The sequence below is a fragment of the Filicampus tigris genome, chromosome 4 (genome assembly GCF_054856515.1).
Source record: "Filicampus tigris isolate MCC_2025a chromosome 4, RoL_Ftig_1.0, whole genome shotgun sequence".
Classification (NCBI taxonomy): domain Eukaryota; kingdom Metazoa; phylum Chordata; class Actinopteri; order Syngnathiformes; family Syngnathidae; genus Filicampus; species Filicampus tigris.
In genome coordinates this window covers 21403273-21424126 of record NC_141220.1, presented here as the reverse complement: position 1 = coordinate 21424126, position 20854 = coordinate 21403273, and the positions used below count along the sequence as shown (strand labels likewise).

The 20854-nt window shown below is 40.9% G+C and overlaps 1 protein-coding gene across 1 annotated transcript in view; it reads right to left on the bottom strand.

Annotated features, from left to right (window-relative positions):
* wwox (WW domain containing oxidoreductase) overlaps window positions 1-20854 on the bottom strand; it is a 172356-nt gene that overhangs the window by 100584 nt on the left and 50918 nt on the right. Inside the window, exons 7-8 of the mRNA XM_086027769.1 lie at window positions 15886-16071; window positions 10568-10832 (exon numbers count right to left, since the gene is read on the bottom strand). Coding sequence (XP_085883895.1) covers window positions 10568-10832; window positions 15886-16071 — 451 coding nt within the window. The remainder of the gene's footprint in view (window positions 1-10567; window positions 10833-15885; window positions 16072-20854) is intronic.

Below are 20854 nucleotides of genomic sequence, written 5' to 3'. Positions count from 1 at the left end.
CCTAGAGGTGAGCCTTAATAAGGATCAATGGCACTTTATCTGGGACAGCACCCACTTCACAGCATGCAAATTACACAAGCATGCCTTAAAAAAAGGAGAAAAAAAAAGAAATGGATTTAATTAAAAAATGTAGAACCACGGGCTCTGGAAATTCAATTAAAGGATTTATGCAAAGGTTGGCTAGCTTTTTGTGTTGCAGTTCCTGCTTATATAATGAGCTTTTCATATTAAAAATCAATAGGTAATCTGGGCGAGGGGATCGGCTGCTTATGTACATTTTTTTAAATCAATTTGAAAAATAGTCCATCAGCTCGGTGTCACAACAAAGCGGGGCGTGGGGTGGGGTGGCCGATACAGGGTATCGGTAAGATTGGCTACGTGATGAGGAAGTGAGGAGGTTACATCCTCTCCGAGGGGTCACGGGGAAGAAAAGAAGGCGTGAATAGACTCCAAAGGGACAAACTGGGATGAGGAGGATGAGTACGGAAAAGAAGGGAGGCCAGGTCAGTTTGTCTCTCCCTCTGGCCTCCTCTGATCCCTTCTATTAGAGATGGAGTCCCTTGGCAAACAAGAGCAGAGCGGCCTCTGACCTGTGGCTCCCGGGTAATTTAGTCCAGCCCTGACGCCAACTCGGCCCAGACTGAGACAACCCCCAGGTGGGGAGATGTCTTAATGACCTCCCCGATGTGTCTGGAGGAGCTCACGGAGGACGTGATGCAGACTTTAATAAAGAAATTGCTTGGAAGAACACACATGAAATGCATCTTATCAAGAGGTAAAAGCATGGATACATTCCTGACAAGGGGAAATCGAACCATAAAACTGGAACATCCCAAACATCACATTTAATGTACTTAAAAGAAGAGTCAGCGATTAAAAAACAACAAAAAAAGTCATATTTCTTAAAACAATCTTTATGATATATTATGATAAATGTTGAGGCTGTACATGCCATAAATATATATTTTTTTATGGTACAGTGGCTTAAGACGGATCTTGAAACATTCCCGAGAACTGTTAGTGTTTCCAGCACAAATATTTGCACAGGTTCCCAGAGAAACACGCACCAGTTGGTCTTTGAAGGGTAATGGGAGAATGATCATACACAATAAACAAGCAACACAAGTCATACAGGAGTCAGAGGATGCCTTGAAACAGGTGCTAGACAAAAAAAAAAACTAACACCCCCCCACCCCCCACCCAGTACTACCAAAGCTCCCAAAATGACTTCTTTTCCCTTTCAGCCGGGATATCGTTCACGTCTTCTTCACACTCATGTTGTGTAAGCGTATCCCATGCGAGGGGGGGGAGGGGTTGGGGAGCGGGGGTTTAACCACTGACCGCATACAGTAGCAGACTGTCAGCATTTGATTGGTTCTTTATTGATCCAGACACGCTTTCCATCACATCAACTCATCCACAATAAACCATTTACACAGTTTCCTTGCGCAATGGACCACATAACCAGGCCTCGGGCCATCTCTGCTCACCCACTGCGACTCTACAGTATGTATGTGTGTTTGAGGGGGTGCGCGCGTGTGTGTTTTCTTTAATGAAATGGTATCTCCGCGGACAATAATCCCTGTAACAGGATTGGGCAGGAACACACATGTCAATAAAGCCAAATGGGATTGTGTGCTTTTATCCATCCCAGCACAATCTTTTCCTTCACGTGCGTCCCTCTTCTGGCACGCTGTGGATAGAGTACAGTAAACCCCTGCGAAAAAGAAACAAAACAAAAAAAAAGAGGGAATATGTGACACCTCACACTCCCTGCCTATGATTGGTAGATAGTGAAAATTTCTGTCACGGTCTGTGTTTTGAGTTTGGTTTTTGACTGTAGTTTCATGGTTTTCCTTGCGTTCCTTGTCTGTCTCTCGTTAAGTTGAGTCCACCTGTGCTTGTCATCCCGGTCCCTTGTGTTAACCAACCAGCTTCCTCCTACCCTCGGTGTCTTGTCCAGGTGTTCCTCGTTGTATCGTTAACTTGTTCGTTTTTAGTTGTCAGCTTTCTTTCAGCCCTTGTTGCTTCGTCTGTTCTATCCTGTCTTTGTAAGTCTTGTCATAGTCATAGTCATAGTGTTTGTTTTGTTCCTTGTTGTTTTTTGGAGACTTCAACATTTTGTTAGTTTATTACCCCAGCACCTTGTTTGCCTTTTGTTTTTTCCATCTATCCATCCATTATCGATACCGCTTATCCTCACAAGGGTCGCGGGGCGTGCTGGAGCCTATCCCAGCTGTCTTCGGGCAGTAGGCGGGGGACACCCTGAATTGGTTGCCAGCCAATCGCAAGGCACACAGAGACAAACATCCGCACTCTCAATCACACCTAGGGGCAATTTAGAGAGTCCAATCAACTTACCATGCATGTTTTTCGGAATGTGGGAGGAAACCCGAGTACCCGGAGAAAACCCACGCAGGCACGGGGAGAACATGCAAACTCCACACAGGGAGGCCGGGGCCGGGCTCCAACCCACGACCTCTGAACTGTGAGGCGGATGTGCTAACCAGTCGACCACCGTGCCGCCCCTTTTGTTTTAAATTAACTAATTAATCTTGCACACAATTTTGGGTCCTCCTCCACGAAAACCTGACAAATTTCTTTCCAAAAACCTGCCTTCAAGCTTTTGAATGACACTCCCAGTTGAGGTTTACTGTCAAACTAAACAAAAATAAAGAGAAATTCATGATGTTAATGCTATCGTAATGAAAAATCGTAAAACATAACGGGAAGTGCCAAAGACAGGCTAAACCAGCCTCTACGGGGCAGTGATATAATCCTTTAAGCAACAGATATTTCAACACCAACCTGAAGTGTACGTGTGTCTGCAAAGAACGAACGACTAATATTACGGCTTATGGAGGGATGGCGGGTCAATGTATATGTGAAGATCTGTATTATATTGGCCCCAGATGACCAACATGCACACGTCAGGAGCATGTAAATTGAATTAAAGCAAAGAAGTTTGACAAAAACAGTTCAATTCCTTACATTCTATTAAAGTATGTCATTACTCTATGTTGTGATAAAGTATAATACTATGTCACACATTTTTTTCATTCAAAACCAAATTAGAAATGTTTTGTTATTTTTTAGGGTGGAGGCTGGAATGGATTAATGGCATTTCCATTCATTTCAATGAAGATGATTTGATTTCACGCAATGAGTTAAACTTCAATAATCTTATGGCACCACAAACTATGGTCCAGAAACTATTTAATATATTTTGAAATTTTGAAATACATGTTACAGAGGATATGACTTTGAAAAAATGCACCGGAAGTGCACGTGTACAGGACATTGCCTTGGGAAACTGTAAAAATAGATGAGAATTTACACCATATCATTCTGCAATGAAACGTGTCTTCCCAAAAAAACACCAACCAATCATCACATAGTTGTATGAACCATTTGACATCATCCCTAATGTTCTTTCTGCTTTCCGTGCGGATGGAGCTGACCCCCTCCTGTGTAGTGCCTAATCATCCTAGAGGACTCTATTACAAGAGCCTGGCTGCTCATCGAAGCCCACCAAGGAGGGGTTGGCTCCTCCGCTCTTTCCACGTGGTTGAGCGGCACACAAAGCATACATACAGGTCGTCTCTGTGTGCCGCGTTAACGCCCGTTTGCCGCAAAAGACCACTGAGAAGCAGGTAAAGAAATGCTCCTGTCATGACCCTTGGGCTTGTGTCTGGTGTTAAGGCCTCCGGGAAGCAGCTAAGAAGTGAGACAAAAAGGCTAACCAGAGGAGCAGTCCCATTACAGTGAACCCCCGCGACTGTATATCACTAATTAGATTCATCAGATCAGTGTAATACATTATTATGTTTTTCTGTTTTAATATTCTTCGATCCCACAGGGCAGAGAGAATACACTGTATGCGTGTGAGTAGCGTTGTATGTTCTGCTTGTATGTGTTGCCGCTACGTGTGTGTTAAAGTAGTAGTCCGAAGGTTTACACTTACTGTAGCATGTGCTAATTTCTGTTAGCCTGGCATTTCGCATTACAATATATGTTAGCATTAAACTAGTGGACTTTGTTAGTTGAAATTATATGGTTTGGTTGAGCATTTTCTCTTTAAATATACAATTTTTAATTATCGTTTTTTATATGCTCTGTTAGTATGTGTTTCCGTTCCATGTGTGTTCAGGTAGCAGTGATTTGAAGCTGTATAATTACACCAATGCTAATTTCTGTTACACAGTACAGTGGACCCCAGATATTTGTGGGGGACAGGGAGCAAGTCCAACCGTTAATAGCAAAAGTCTGTGAATAATTGAAAATAAGCAGGGGATCTGGTCAAAAAAAAAAAAAAAAAGCAACTACTTGGCGGTTTCCAAAAATAATTGGGGATAGGTTCCCAATCCTTGCCGATCCGTGACTTTGCAGGGGTATACTGTATATGTTAGAATTAAGCTTTGCTGGATGAATTGATATGGTTTGGTTGAACATTTTGGTTTATTGTAAATATACAAAGTTTATCTAGCTTTTACCTTTCATTGTATGCTTTGTTTGTATGTGTTGCTGCTCCGTGTTTGTTAAAGTAGCAGCCGGTTGAAGCTTTAGAATTGCTGTAGCATCAACGCTAATTACATTAGCACATCAATGGTGTTTTGCATGACTGTACATGTTAGCATTAGGCAGACTTCTATTAGATGGTTTGGTTGAACATTTTGGCGTTTAAATATGCATTGTTTAATCTAATTCGTACGTAACAGTTTTACAGTAACGGAACAGTTAAAGTAAGTAAAGAGAGAGTTTTCATTTTGTTTCATCAAAGGGATGTTCTTAAATAGTCAACCATTTCGACAGTGAGAGAGTGAGAATAGGTGCTAAAGCATACTTTGTGGGTATTTTAATAAGTTTAAATGTTAAGGTGTGTGGGAAGGTTAAAATTATTAAACAAAAACTTCACGGGGGAGTCTTAACATTCACTGTCCTCCCTGACTGAACAACCATTTCTCTAATACAGCCACTGAGTGGTTGGTGCCTGGTCAAAAGTTCAGCTTGTGCATATGTAAAAAGGTGGCCTGGTGCCCGAGGCGGAATCCAGGGTAAAATAATCACGCTAAGAAGCATGGGACCAGGCGAGAGCGCTGATCAACCGGCGTTACCGGGGTGTCCGATAGGAACAGCACCCGCAGCGCCAACTCCCGTTTGGCCATTACGGCAACGGATGTGATTTCCAGTCACTTCAGCACTGTGGACCTGCAGTTAGGTTATACATTGGATGAGTATAGGGCAGGGCCAGCTGCTAAGAGCCTGAGGGTACGCCGATCTTCGGGGGGCAATCAGTCAGTCAACAAAATGTCACAGGGTCAGTGTTACAACATGGCAACTTCACAAAAGGTTACAGCCCAACTAATAACTGCACGGATATTCATTATGGAATGTTGAAATGTGCACCCAATGTCATTTTGTCTCCAAACTATATTAGCATGAGGAAATGTGACCTAAAGGCCAACATTATGAAAATGACTAAGGACAAAAGGAATGAATCTTCATTTTATAGATTACAGTCGACAAATTATTTATTTGAATCCCCCCAAAATATTTGTCACTACCAAGAAATACCAGAATGGGTCAGCTCTCGCAACCATCCCAAAACTTTGACTATCACAGATCAAATTCAGTCGAAATCTGTCAATCAAAGTCTGAGCATTAATCACAGCGACTAAATCAAAAGGGATGCGATAACGTGCCAGCCTTCATCTCTCAACACACAAGTAAGCAGATGCAAACCAGATCATTTAATGCTGATAATGTGCGCAAAAGGACACAGAGAAAACTCCCACTCTAAACACGCTGAATTAAAGAAACAGGGGCTTTACAGGCCATCTCTGATAAGCAGATCAAGGCGCGGGGAGGGGAACATGATGTTAGCGCCAGATAGTTTGGCTGATTAAAATGTCACGGCACTTTATAGATGCTTTTCTCAACTCAGCAAAATGGAATCAGCGATGGTGCATCAGTGGCGGAGTGGGATGTGCTCTCTGCTAATAGACAAGTTTCTTTTACTTTAAGTGGAAGCCACAACACAAGGAAAGTTGACAGCATCCCAATATATGTTGTGCACAAAAATTAAACATTTCACTCAGAGGTATTTTCCATTGTGTTAATATTATTGAGAATCTGTGCTGGTTTATGTGTGTAAGCCCAAACAAAAAAAAAAAGGTATGTTTTTTTTTTTTTTACAGTTTTACCCCTGCCACACAAGACATCTAAACTCATTATTATAAACTTCAACTCATTGAAACACACATATTAAAAATATTCCTTAGCAACTGTTCTCACTTTCTTGCTGTCATGAAATGGGACACTCGTATAACATTACTTTTTGGCACAGTTCTCTAAATAAGTGCAAAACGTGCTTGCTTCAAGCTGTTTATTTGTCACTCAAAGTTAGTTTACTACAAAAAACATAAAACAAATGAGAATCACATCACGTCACCAAACCCAAAAAACTGGTGAGCGGTGATGTTTGCAATGCGGGCCCGAGGGCACTTTGACGTCAGTTTCAGTCCACATCAGAAGACGGTATAGGATAAAATGGCAGCACCTCAACATTGGTGAAAACGGATGGATTAATCTGCTTAATTCTTACTGCACAAATACAATTCATTAGAATACCGCGTTTAGACTACTAGGGGCACATAGGATATACTATTGCAAACAAAATTATTGCCTTGAGTCGTGTCTGCAAGAAACGGCACAACATAGTACAACACTGAAGTCGCGCAAGTCTAAAGTGTGACTTTGCCTGTTACTGTGAAAAAAAAAAAAAAAAAAAAAACACCCAAAAAACCCACTAATAATCTGAGACCTATTGCCGCCGAAGAAGATGAAGCGGTATAGCGGGGTTCACTGTACATCACTCCACCGGTGCTGCCATAAATCAAAGCTATATTTTAAATGAGAGCCAGGTTATTTGTGCAAGAACACACATGGGGGGCCTCTGTGATTGTTTTTTGGACTCCACATTCTGCTTATGTTTGCATCCCCGAACAATCTCGGCGGATCCCGCAAGTGAACGCGTGCAATTAAAGCGATAGCATCTTCACAGCCCCGCAACCAATAACGGAAATAATATCACTGTTTTATTAAGCCCTTAATGTGAGGGGGGGCGGGGGGGGGGGGGGGGGTGCAGACCGTGTGAGGAGCGGAGGGTTTTAAGGAGGATACACTTCCAGGGGTCTTATCAAGGCCAGATTTAAATAAAAGCAAACGCTCATCTTAAGGGGGTGCCAGAGTGCATGTGAGAGTGTGTGCGCATGTGTGTGCGCGGCCTTTATCAGACACCAGTTTTAGCTAATCGCTGTGTCAGCACACCCAGAATTTTAATTACTAGCCCTACCTTTGCCCTTTAATATTTACTAACATCTACACGACGTTTAATTAAGCATGTGCGGGAAAGTCAGGATCCACTCCGATAATTGCTTTCATAGACACACCCACTTAGACACACCAAGTACACAAGACTTGACGTCCACTTATACTCAATAAACTGTCATCGGCCAATTAAAACATGAATCTCCAAATTTGGAGAGAGTTTAAGCCCGGCAGTAGTATGATTTGTATTTCCAAAGGGGAAAAAATGTTTTGGAAAGTCTGTAAAGCTTGAAAAAAAATATATATAACCGAGGTTCAAATAAGAAAGTAGTAACAAAACAGCATAAACAGATGGGATAATGAAATTAGCTTCAATGTCGTGGTAGTTCTAAACCTTTAAACAACTTCTATTCAAACACAATAAATGCGGACATAGCATTCAACATACACTCATACACATACTCACAGGCATATATTCTTTATCCTCTGTGAAAAACGACAATTATCAGTGCAGCTTAGTTGCAAAGGTCTTCTGTGTGTACATCGTCAAATCAATGTGTAGTATGATGGCCAGGAGGCTGATTAAAATAACGCGGTGGTTTGAGAACCACTTCTTTGCTTTCCTTTCACATCAAGCAAAAACACAATTACCACCATATTGCAGTAACATATACGCCTAAATGTTCATAAAAACGAAGGGATCTTTTTTCGAAAAAAAAAAAGGATATTATTGTTAAAATTAAAACTGTGATGTTGGAAAATAAAACCACTACTTAAATGATTCAAAGTATTTTACATAAAAGTTGCTAAAAACTGTATTTCATTGTGATTTAAAAAGCAACCAGTTAATGGTTAAATGCAAAGTATTCCATTTAAAAGTTAAATACAACTAAACGTTATCTAAAAATGAATGAACAAGAAATTACTGTGCGACAAAAAGTAATAGCTGCACTGTAATGGAAAAAAACAAAAACTTAAAACAAGCTGTATGCATAGCTACAAACTTAATTCTGTTTGGTTTAAAATTCACTTGTAATTTCATTTGTATTTTTCGCATGCCACTAGAGGGAGCCCGCCTACTCATGCCACACTTTGAAAATCCCTGTCTTATTTAAAAGCATGTTACGAAAATTTGAAAAACTCAGTAATTGCACCCGACAGACTCTCCAAATCTGGACTGCACATTCAATTAGAAATCCTATCCATGCAAACAAAATCTGTAAGAAAAAAAAAAAGAAAACAAAACAAAAACACGAGCTAAAAGGTTGATTTGTCTTAGAGACTTCATAGGATGTGTTTATATGTGAACCAGATGGCTCACCGCCAAGGCCTTGGCACCCCGTCATCACCCTGCGATCCCCACAAGACACAACAGTGAGAGCCTCCACGCACTTTGGAAAGGCAAATCCACGAAGGAAACACTCACTCCATTGTTGTGTGACCCCTACCCACTTCAACTCCAGCACAAGTCACCATCTGACCCCCAAAACAAAGTTCCCAGGGTCAGCGGGGCATGCTAACTCCGACACCGCCGTCGTAAGAAAGGAGCGATTCTCAAATGGGACCTGCCCTTAATTGAACAAATAAACCTTACATGCCATCAGTTCAACATCTGGCCTCCCTCTTGACATTTTCCTCTCAATGATAGCTTGTGTGAACATAATGTCTTTACTGTACTCCCGCTTTCGGGCAGGCCTCTCCAAAGCACGGCTGTAAGATAAGGCATCAGAAAATATGTGGTAATAGTTTCTCCTGGTGGGCTCGGGGTACATGACAGAGTTCATTGTGTCAGTACTCCGGGGTACATGGAGAAAGCGTGCCTTTACAGTAACCCAACAGTCACCGTACACAGGATCCAAAAGGTCCCAGCGAGGGGAAAGGGGAACAGTCACTCAGAGTTAAATAAACAGCAACAGGCACAGAAAGAAAACAGGGGAGAGAATATCTCTATGAGAAAAGCAGACCTTCTTCCTGAATGCTCACAATGAGCACATCATGCCCCTCTGCATCCTTTTCCTCCACAGCATCCCACAAACACAACAAGACAAATAAAATGCTGAGCAAGGGATACATCCGCCAGTGAAAAGCAAATAGAGCGTGTGAGGTGACTTGGCATGGCACACTAAACTTAAAGGCAGCCATGGTAGCACGAGCGACCCGTTTGGGCGACTACCAGCATCCAATTTCCACCAAGTGTTGTTCAATTTGGTTCAGTGTGGTACAAAATTTGGGGTACGACTGTTGTAAAGAGTTGCAACGCTTGCTAAAATAACTACAGTAGGGGGCTTTAACATGTTCATGAAGATTACTTTATATGTGTAAGATTTTAAAATGAATCTATCGCACTGTAGGTTATGCTAAGCAGTAAAATGTATTGAAAAATAAAAAAACGTAAGCCTAGTGTTACCAGTGGCGAACCAAAACATTTTTGTATTAGTGTGATGTACAGTACATACAAAAAACTTTTTTTAAATGTGCAAAATCTTTTAACATTGAACTTTCTACTATTTGTTCATACAAATTTTCCTTAAACTTGTTTATATATATTTTTAAAACATTTAAAATACAGTGTGACACCTTGCATCATGCAACTTTGTTTTTAACAATATATATTACATTCAACTTTTCTATGATTTTTTGGTTAAAATAGAAATTTATAAAAAAGTTTATTCATTAGAAAAGTGTGAAATCATCAAACATACAATTTTTTCATTATCATGAAATTTGAAAAAAGTGTGAAAAATGGTCATTATTCACATTTTAAAACAATTTAAAATCCAAAGCGTGAGATATAACAATAATTTTTTTTTACATTTTTTTTAATGATTTCTTTTAACATGTTTTCCTTCAAAGCCATCTAATCTTTATTTCTAAATCTAAAAAAATTGTATGATCTCATAATGTTCATCGTTTGTATTTTTTTAATTAATTTTTTGAACAACACTATTCATTTATTAAATAAAAATGTGTGAAATCTTGAAACTTTTGGCCATTTTAAATTATAAAACTCAAACTTATTTTGAAATTTAAAATACAAAGTGTGATACAATATATTGTAACATTCAATGACATGTTTACTTCCATTATAAAACAGGTAGCGGGCCAAAAATGGCCCTCGGGCCAGACTTTCGACAACCCCTCGCTTAACCCAAACCATTCCAACACATACCATGGTGAACCAAACCAAATTGAACTTGGTGAAACTTGGCTATTAGGTGATTTCAGTTTCAGTGCCTACCAGCGACTTGGTGAACGGTCTGGCCAGGGTGAAGAGGAAGGTCATGAGCCACCAGCTCCTGTGAATGGCCGTGTACATCATGTTGCCGGGGTGCACCGCGTTGGACGACACCCCGTGTGGAGAGAGGCGGCGGTGCAGCTCGTTGCTGAACAGGACGTTGCACAGCTTGGCGCGGTTGTAGGCCAGCATGGACCAGTACTCCTTCCGTGGGGGCGACAACCGCGCCAGGTCCACCTTACCGCACGAGTCCAACAAGTCCGTGAACCTGAAAGATAAATCGAAGCGGGGTTGTTTAGAATAACAGCGAAATTCGCGGGCAGATGTGAAGTGCTGGCTACAACACAAATCAAAAGACGTGACATGATGTTCTTTAATTGCCTGCGACGGAGCGTTAAAATCCAGATGTTTTGACACGCTCCCCTGAACATCACGCGACTCACCGCGTCGCGGACGTCACGTCACAATGCACGGGCGCCAAAGCACACGCATTTATTGTGTGTGTGGGATCGAGCACATCCTACAAATTAATCCCCGTCATTAGAAAACAACCAATCAAAATGTCACCTGCTTTCCCGGCGATTTTACAAGCTGGCTGCTGGCTGGTTGTTTATCGTCGCCTCGCGTGACATCCTTGCTTGGCTAAATTACAACATCTGCAGGCTTTTTCATTTCATGTGCTGCGACTTCATAACTACTCGCTGCGGCTTGATAAATCAGTTGCCCAACCAGGAACATTTGAACTTTTTCCTTTGGAATTGCTTCGCAGCAGTTGGTGAAGTTGTTGAAGACGGTGATCCACAAGTCCATATTAAGATGGACTACAAGGCTAACAAAACTAGCATTGATGTTGCTTGTGAACACAAGCGATCACACATGCAAAGTGTAAAACAATATTTTCACTCATATATTCTTTATCCTTTGCAAAAATTTACAAACATTTTTGGAGCTTTGTTGAGACGGTCTTCTTCTGTGTTTCATCAACACATCTACATGTACAGTACTATGTCTGCATATATTATATCGCCCCCTGGTGGCCATTCATTCCATTCATTTCAACGGGGAAAGATTGAGGACAACCATAACTATGACGGTGCCCGCAATTAAAAAAAAATATTTGACATGCCTGAATTAGAGGCACATTCTTGGTGCAGATATCGGCTGAATTCCTAATTGTTCAAGCTCAGGGAGATTCTGCTGTATTCTGCTCATGAAAGCATGGCGGCGGAGCTGTAGCTCACATCTATCAGAGGTTATTTCATTAAGGATATCATCTTCCCTTGTACGAAGCAGATCTGATGCAGCTGGAGGACAAAGTTAACCCGTACTGGGTTCAATTCCACAGTAAGCCCCCCGTGTTGGAAACTGATAAAGTGTCCAGTCATTACACCCGAGTTCATCTCTGCCCAACCCCGGTGCCTTCCAGGTCAGTGCTTTGGCTGTGGACAAGGGGCTTAGGGAATACAATATGCTGGCGGGTCAGGGGTCGGCCACACTGCATGTGAGAGGAGGCTAAGTGAATAAACGGCAAATCGGCGGAAAGTGGAAAATAGTGCAAACAAACATAAATAAAGGCGGATGACATCAGTGGATGTAATATAGGGCTGGAATGAGGTGGACAGAATGGAAGATGCCATGGGAGATATTGTCTATCTCCACTTCCTTTTCCCCCCTGCTGTCCATTTCGCCTGTTCCAGTGTGAAAGTGCCAAAGCCCTCTTTGAAGAGGCTAGCTGCAAAGCACAAAGGGATAGGTAGAATATAGGCCTGCTTTACCATCCTTACCCCAGAAAATACGATATTACGGCCGCTACACCTGCAAGACTGGCATCAAATATCAATGCTTTGTACGAGGGTTGTTCAATAACACTTTTTTCTCGGTCTGACACCTGTACAAGTACTCAACTCTTGAGTTCTCACAGATAACAAGACTAATAACCAATATCACTTTTATGTTTGATCGATAAAATTTCTATTTAACTAATGACATATAACTTTAAATTCAGACTTTTTGTTCATTTATACATTAAAAGTCATAACCTCTGATTGAGAAACACTGGCCTAGTGGTGGGCAATATGACCATATTAGATCGTTAAGGACTTTTAACGTGTGGCCGATCTCATAAAGCCGAAAGATCATTACATCCTATATTGGGCACATTCTATAGAGTTTAAAGTCCCGAAAAGAAACTCCACATCCACAGTGCGGGGGTTTGGCTTTTCCCCGGAGGACACAGCGCAGACCAAAGTTATTTGCAAAGTTTACAGAAACTCCGTTGGGACGTCGGAATACAACACGTTGAACCTGTATAATTACTTGCGGAGATAGCCCCCAAAACACTACACTGAAGGCCAAACCAAACGGGGATCAGACACATGGCAGCCAGAGGCAGCCGCTAACTCCAAGCTAACGCAAACCACGGTAACCAAGTCCTCAAGGGCGCTCCATATGAAAAAACAAGCAAGCGGTGGGAAGAAGTAACTGAGGCAGTGACTTGCTAGAGACAAGGTGCCCATGAAACAGTGGAAAACCAGTCGTTTAAAAGGCTGTTCAAAGTACTACACCCGCATTATGAGCTGTGTTTTTATGTTTACTTTATGTTACCTTTTATGTTTACGTTCATTGCACATTTTGATAGAAATTGCACTATTTAAATGAAAACCTGTTTAGAAAGCTTAGTTGGCTTAAAATGTCTTTTTTTCTTCTTTTTGTGTTTTATATACATTTTAAATACGTTTAATATGTTTAACGTGAGGAAAATGGTCAGAAATGTGCAAATCTGTCTATAAAAAAAAGAATTGGAATAAAATTGTGATCGTGATTTTTTTTTTTTTTTTTAAATCTTGGACATTTTTGTCATATCGCCCACCACCACACTTGTGTCCTAAAATTGGCAGGAGACCAGTCGAGGGCGTACTTTGTATGACATCAGGCTGGCATTAACAGAATACGTCCCATTTATTAGATATTCACCCACATTTTAAAGAGGTCTGATTCCTATCTGAAAAGCTTATTTTTTTGCCTCTACGCCACCATCACTAATATCCCAATTGTGCCACTTGAACCAGGTGGCATCAATCTAGCAATATCCAGATAGAGCACTGTTATATTTATTGTCCAAAAATGTTGAAAACAGCAGGGTTGAAGCAGTAAACCCCGAACTGCAGTCATGCAGCAGCGCTGGCCACTTAAAGCCACAAACTGATACATCAGGCTTAATACGTATTGTCAAACATGACAGCCTCACTCACTGGAAAACTCATTTCCCACCACAAGCTGTCACTATGAATTAAACGTGTCATCAACATGATGGATGGACTTATCAGCCAAAATTTACTTTCAACCCATCTCCACAGTCGTACACTCAGCCCCTTTTCTGCCTCATTTTCCCCCCTGCTTCCCAGCGTCTCGTTTCTCTGCTGTCATACGGCGGACAAGCATCATGTCTCGTAGTGATCTGCGGGCCCCGAGCCCGGGACTGCGTGTATGGCAGGGCAGCAAAGGCAGCCGCATGGCATCGATCCCTGTTTCTCTGTCAGTCAGTCAGACTGGCCCGAGCCCACTTGATTGATCGGAGCTCGCGGAATGACCTGAGACCAGGAGAACATGTGCACACTTGTTCTAGTGGATCACACAGCCGCAGTTATATGAGTTATGCTTTGCGCTGTGCCACGCACCGGCGGGCAACGGGTGGGGGGGGGTCACTTTGACACCCGAATTCACTTAAAGTCACACTATCATTACAGTGATGGTAGGAAAGTAAAGTAATGTCAGGAAGGAAACATTGACAGTTTTTGACTTAAGCTAAACTAGCCAACACTGTGGAAAAAAAACGAGTCCTCTTGGATTTTGGTGGTGGTGTCCCGTAGCCAAATGATGATACAAGCTTCATATTTGGTACATATAGTCTTCAAATATAGTACCCCTAGCCATACAAAATTCCAAGATGGCAGCCCCAAAATCTAAGATGTCCACCCAAAAAATAAGCCCGATAAACAAGGGTGCAAATAAGCGGCGCGCCGGTGCACATGAGCTCTGGAGATTGAATATTACGCTCCGGTTCAAGTTTGTCATTGCGCTTTTGCGCACTGAATAGGTCAGGCCAGTCTCAATTCATACTGCAAGTCAGAGGTGGCCAATTAACATATACATTAGGGCTGCTCGATTAAGCGATTTTTAACCATAACCGAATTTTCTGGATAAAACGATGTTTAAAAACGTTCAAAACAGCACGTTCGATTTTGTTATTTTTGGTGTATCTAAGCCACCGTGGTTTCCTCTGTATTTCCGCTTCCTCCTACGAGCATGCAGTCCGAAACAACGACAACATCCATGGCTACCGGCAACTCTGCTATTTGCTCAGGCAAGTGAGCGTTTAGTTAATAAATCGGGCATAAATAGATCTGTAGTGTAGTGTGTGCCCTGCATGTACAATACAACCCGTGAGCAAGTAACTCGACGTCTGAAAGGCGTCCCTTTTTTTTCTCCTCCACAACGGACCTCTGGTCCAGCCGGACTATGCATCCATACTTAAGCTTGACAGTGCATTCTATTATTGAGTGACAGTTTTGCACTAATCATTGATTTATGTTTAAGTAAGACCAGGGAGAAAGGTGAAAGGCTAGTCACTAGCTGGTTGGCAAAATGACTTGCTGACAGACTGTATGGTTTACAGACTTGACTGTCTACCTTCTCTCATGTTGATGATTTTGTTTCAGATAGTATATGCACTTTCTTCTTTCATTATTGGTTTAATGAAGAACAGATCTGAAATCTATTGTGTAAGTAAAATGCTGTTAATCCCAATGGATTGATCTGTGTGTATCAAGTTAAATTGACTGGCATTTTGAGTTCAAAGAAAGACAAATTAATTTTCAAATAAAAGACATTCAAAATACTTTTTAATAAAATAATTTTTCATTATTTTTTATTTTAAAAAGAAATCGTAATCGTAAAATCGGGTTTGAGAGACATACATTATATATACATATATACATATATATATATTTATATATATATATATATATATATATATATACATATATGTATATATACTGTATGTCTCTCAAACCCGATTTTACGATTTATTTTTAAAATAAAAAATAATGAAAAATTATTTTATTAAAAAGTATTTTAAATGTCTTTTATTTGAAAATTAATTTGTCTTTCTTTGAACTCAAAATGCCAGTCAATTTGGATATATATGTATATATACACACACATGTCTATATATACACACACATGTCTATATATACACACACATGTCTATGTATACACACACGTACACACACACACACACACAGAGGGGCACTCAATGTTACCTGTGGGACTCCGATGACACCACCACAACACGGGCGGGCGCCGAGCGACGCAGCACGTCCTGCAGGCACTGGACCAGCAGGAAGTGACCCAGATGGCAGATCTGAAAAGTCGACTCTAGGCTGTCCTCGGTCAAACTCCACGGCTGAGTGCACACCGCCGCGTTGCACACCAAAATGTGCAAGGGCCTACAAAAGAAGATGTGTTTTGGAATAAGTGATAAAAAGATGACAATATCCTAAACGGGTTTAGTGGTTTACACTGCTGTTATGTTGCGGGTCAAATTGAACAGTTTACAAACCAAGATTTGTGTTGTCGTTTTTTTTTTTTATTGTTGAAAACAATAATTTATTGAAAAACTTTTTTACCAAACATTACAATTGTTTTCATTTTCTTTTTGCTTTATTATTTTAATGTAAAAGTATGTTGTTTTTTGTATATCTGGATTTTTTAAAATCCAGATTTTCCTTTATTATATATATTTTTTTATTAAACTTATTCTGCTGGTCTTAATTAGTTCCCATTTTGTTTTTAAAAGTAACAGAAAAACGAATAAAATGTAAACACCCTAACAAAATAATATATAATTACATCTGCAACGCTATTCAAACATGTTATTATTGATTGTTTCAGTTTAAATTCATTGAAACATTTTTTATTAAACTTCTATATTTTATATATATATATATATATATATATATATATATATATATACATACATATATACACATACATCTATAGGTATGTATATACATTTATACATATAAATACATAGACACACATTTTTTTGAACGAAAAATGGAATCATAATTTATTACTTGTGTACTTTATACTTGTATTTATAAAGACTTCCATCACATTGTGGGTCATAGTGACGATTCTGACATTTGAGAATCTAGGAGACAAAACTATTTAATTTGGATTAAACTCCTTCCAACTGACTTTTTTTTAAATATAGACACTTTTAAAAAAGATCATTAAACACATACTGCCGTTCATATTGGCCCGAGAACACTGTGGGTCTAACAAAGAAATGAACATAACAGGAGGATTAAGATTCATCCATGCAATGAAAAGCTATCATTTTAGTGCACAAGAGTGCTGGGGACCAATAAAGGAACATATGCTTTAGAGCGCACACACGCACACGCACACGCATGCACAAGCACAATAAATCTATCGTCATGCTGGGGCTCGAAGACCGCTAGATTGGTCGGGGGCAGTAAGAGATGCTTGTCGGTGACAGCGTCGCTCCAGCGAGCTCAGAGCCACTGTAACACAGACGAACAATCCAAACACACCCCACCAATTTTTAATTTCTTCCATTAGAATTAATTATGAGGCCGGAGGCAATTTGTGTACCCTGTGTTTAAGACTGCCTACTGGATTAATTAAAAACTGGATGCTGGAAAATTAATGTGCGAATTGTTATGCTCTCGCTATAATGAGCCATCCCGTGCTATTACATAGAAGTGTACAGTAGCGATCACCTTCAGGCCTCCCGAACACGCAAGGTTCATTAAAGAGCACAAACCTCGTCAACTTCAAGAATGCCCACCTCAGCACTTCCGCGGCGGGACGCACTTGCGGCGCGTGTTAAAATATAATAAGGTGAGGAGACACCGTATGAGCAACAGCCTCAAGAGACAAAGACGCTGGACATCCGGCCACCATCAGTTCACACAGCGAAAGGGATCTGTGTTTCGCGGGTCGGACGTGGCTAACACTGGCACTAGCACGTCAGACGCATGGAACTCCCTTAGTTGTACACCACAACTCCATCCGGAGGTGTTTCGGGTTAATTGTGTCGGGTTAATATGCATAATACAGTCTTATTGTACTAAGTCGACTTGTCGTTTATTTGAACGATGTTACGCCACTCTATCATTCCACGTGAGTATGCCGCACACACGCATTGTTGGTTTAGCTGCTTCTTCTTCATTGGTTTAGATGCTACTTCTACGCGTTTGGAGGCGCGCACTGCCTACAACACGCACAACGCCGTGGTCAGGATACACTTTCAGAATTTTTTTTTCGAGCGAACATTTTCATCAATCCATCTATTTAGGCATTTTCTATTGATATCAATCACATGACTATCACGATAGTTGATATTGAATTATCACCCGGCCCTAGCACAACACTGTACAGTGCTATTTTTCTTATTAAAAACAACACATTACAAAAAGGCTGGAATGGATTAATAGCATTTCCATTCATTTCAATGGGAAAGGTTGATTTGAGACTGTACAATGTGAACCTCCATCAAGGTTTAAACATGTGTCACTTGCCAATCACTCAATGAGCAATAAGCAATAATCCAGGACATCAATAGCATACCATCGAGATTTTGAATCTCTTCGAGATTTAAAAGATAGATATCATGGGATATGGTGAAAAAAATCCTTGCAATACCTTTTAAGAGTGAAGAAAAAGTGCAATTTTGGCACAGATATTCTTCCAGAATGAAATGAACAAATACACTTAGCAAGAAACATTAAGAATTTGCATTTGCGAGCCACATAAAATGATGCGAGTTTGACACCTGTTGTCTGCTTGACTGTTTTAGTCGCACACATTTGGTTCTGAAAAGCTGCAATCACCAAGGTCCGTTGATCTGAAGTGAGCTGTGCGCTTATAATGCGAGAGGCCTGTTAATCCAACTGCCCACCCGTTAGTCCCGCTCTCATAAGTGCGGCTCTAATGAAGGCCTTTAATAGGCCTGTTGCCGCCCAAGACACGGTCCCGCTCTCCACATTAAAGGGCTCTCACAACACGGCAAGCGCTGCACTGTGCAATCTCAGCGCCGCTCAAACGAGGGTGTTAACTACCAAACGGGGAAGAATCCGTTTATATATTTACTTTAAATAACCCCCCTGGGTACGGCCCCTGACCTCCGTGATAATGTGGGCCAGCACGGAGGATATTGCCAGTGTGTGTGCGTGTGTGTGCGCGTGTGTGAGCGAGCTGCGCCCAGACTATTAGCCATTACCACTACATTTTATTGTTGACAGAAAACACCCACAAATGACGCACCCACTGGTTACCGCAGCGCCGCAAAGACGTGCCAATACAGTATATCCAGTATATATAAATAATTCATTTTATAATATACTAAAGTATATTAAGAATTTGATCATTTGATTTTGTTACCAACAGCCTCTGAAAATAATCACAGTCTATAGTTGATTGTTGCCTGTTTTCTGTCTTTGTGCCAATACACAACTTCCTTGACAATCACACCATGTTTTTAATGTTCAGTAAAAAGAATAAAGTGCAACATATTGTAAGAGGAGCTTCAAAACCTGATACAGGCTCACAGTTTTTCCATTGTAAAACGTTGGTGGATGTGCGGAGAACAGTCGCCGACTGTAATTTATTTTTTTTTTGGCACTGGTCTCCTTTCGTTGTTTTGGGCCATGTCGCTCAGTGTGTGCGGGCCTTATAAAAATCGTATTTCAATCAACTGCCGGATGTGCCATCCACTTAAACAATGCCTCCCTTTAAACAGGTAGATGAAGGTCTCAAAGTGGATATATAAAAAAAACGTGGAGGATATGTTCCAGACCCACCCACAATAGGGGAAAATGGGTCATACGTGTTTGGATTAGAGTTAGAGTTCTGATCCGATCATGTGATGTATACACTTCTTTATACAGTACCAGACCCAGTATCAGTCAATACTCAAAATCAAGGGACACGATTTTGGTGCAAAAAAAATTGACTGGGAGTCGGGACATCCCTACTACCTTACTGAATATTCCATCTGTAAAAATCAGAGTGTTACACCTGTAATATAGGGTAATACGTCTGCAATGACACCAGGATGAATGCGTCCAGGAACAAATGGCACGTGTTAATTACGAAGCGTTCAGTAGAAATTGTATTAGGGGCACTCTGTCAGTGCCGCTCTCCGTCAATTACGCCGCCACCAAATTGCCCTGCATTGAACAATATCAATATCCAGGTAATTTCATTTCAAAGGACAGGCAATTAAAGCGGAATCGGGGTCAATGGAACACAAAGCAGCGTGAAAGCCACTGACTAAAGCACTTAAAAGCAAGGGAGTGAGAAACGAGAGCGGGGGAAAAGGGGGGAAGAAAAAGACTCTGATTACATTTCACCTGTCAATGACACGCTGCCGAAGTATTATTGTGCTCGCTTCTATTTTCCCTGAGTGTAGACGCGCATGCACGCACGATGCTCGTGTTTGCACGCGTTATGCCCGAAGACATACGTGCAGTAATAGAGTGGTGGCAGACTCAGACAGCTGCCCAGTGCCATTCACAGCTCAGAGCTCCCAGCCTCCACTCTGCTCCGTTCGCCTTGTGATGAGAATTAATGTACTCTGACGTCCCCTGGGAGTCCCTCCCCCATGCCCCCCCCCCAACCCAACAGCACCACTAATGAAGAAATACAACCTTGCCAAAATAGTGAGGTAGTGAGCCAGAGCGACAGACTGAGGGGTGACATAAGAATGAGATACTTAGCGAATGAACAAATTGCAAAAAGGGAATACGGTAGTATCCCTCACACCCACACCCCATAATGGCCAACATTTAAATACAGTAGAATTTTTTTTAGTTTTTTTGACTGTAATCCTAAAAAGTTAAAATTGTAATATTATTGTCTGTATGCACACGTCTGAGCTTAAATCCAAGAAATACATTTACTTGATGACTCGTTTACGTAAAAAAACCATTGCTGATAAAAGTTAAGCGTTGTACCTAAATAAATGTTTCTAAACAAACAGTTCAGTTCTAAATGTTTAAATGCAAACGTATTCGACTGAAGTTAAATACAACTGAACTGTGGTTAAAAATGTACTGTGCTCAATTAAAAAACAAAAAAAGTGGAAGCCACTGTGACACGATGCACAGTTTGAACATTTAATTCAGTGATTCAATCAGTCATTCCTTCCATGCCCATAAAAAAAAAGTTTTATTTTTTGTTTTTAACTATTTAAAAAGT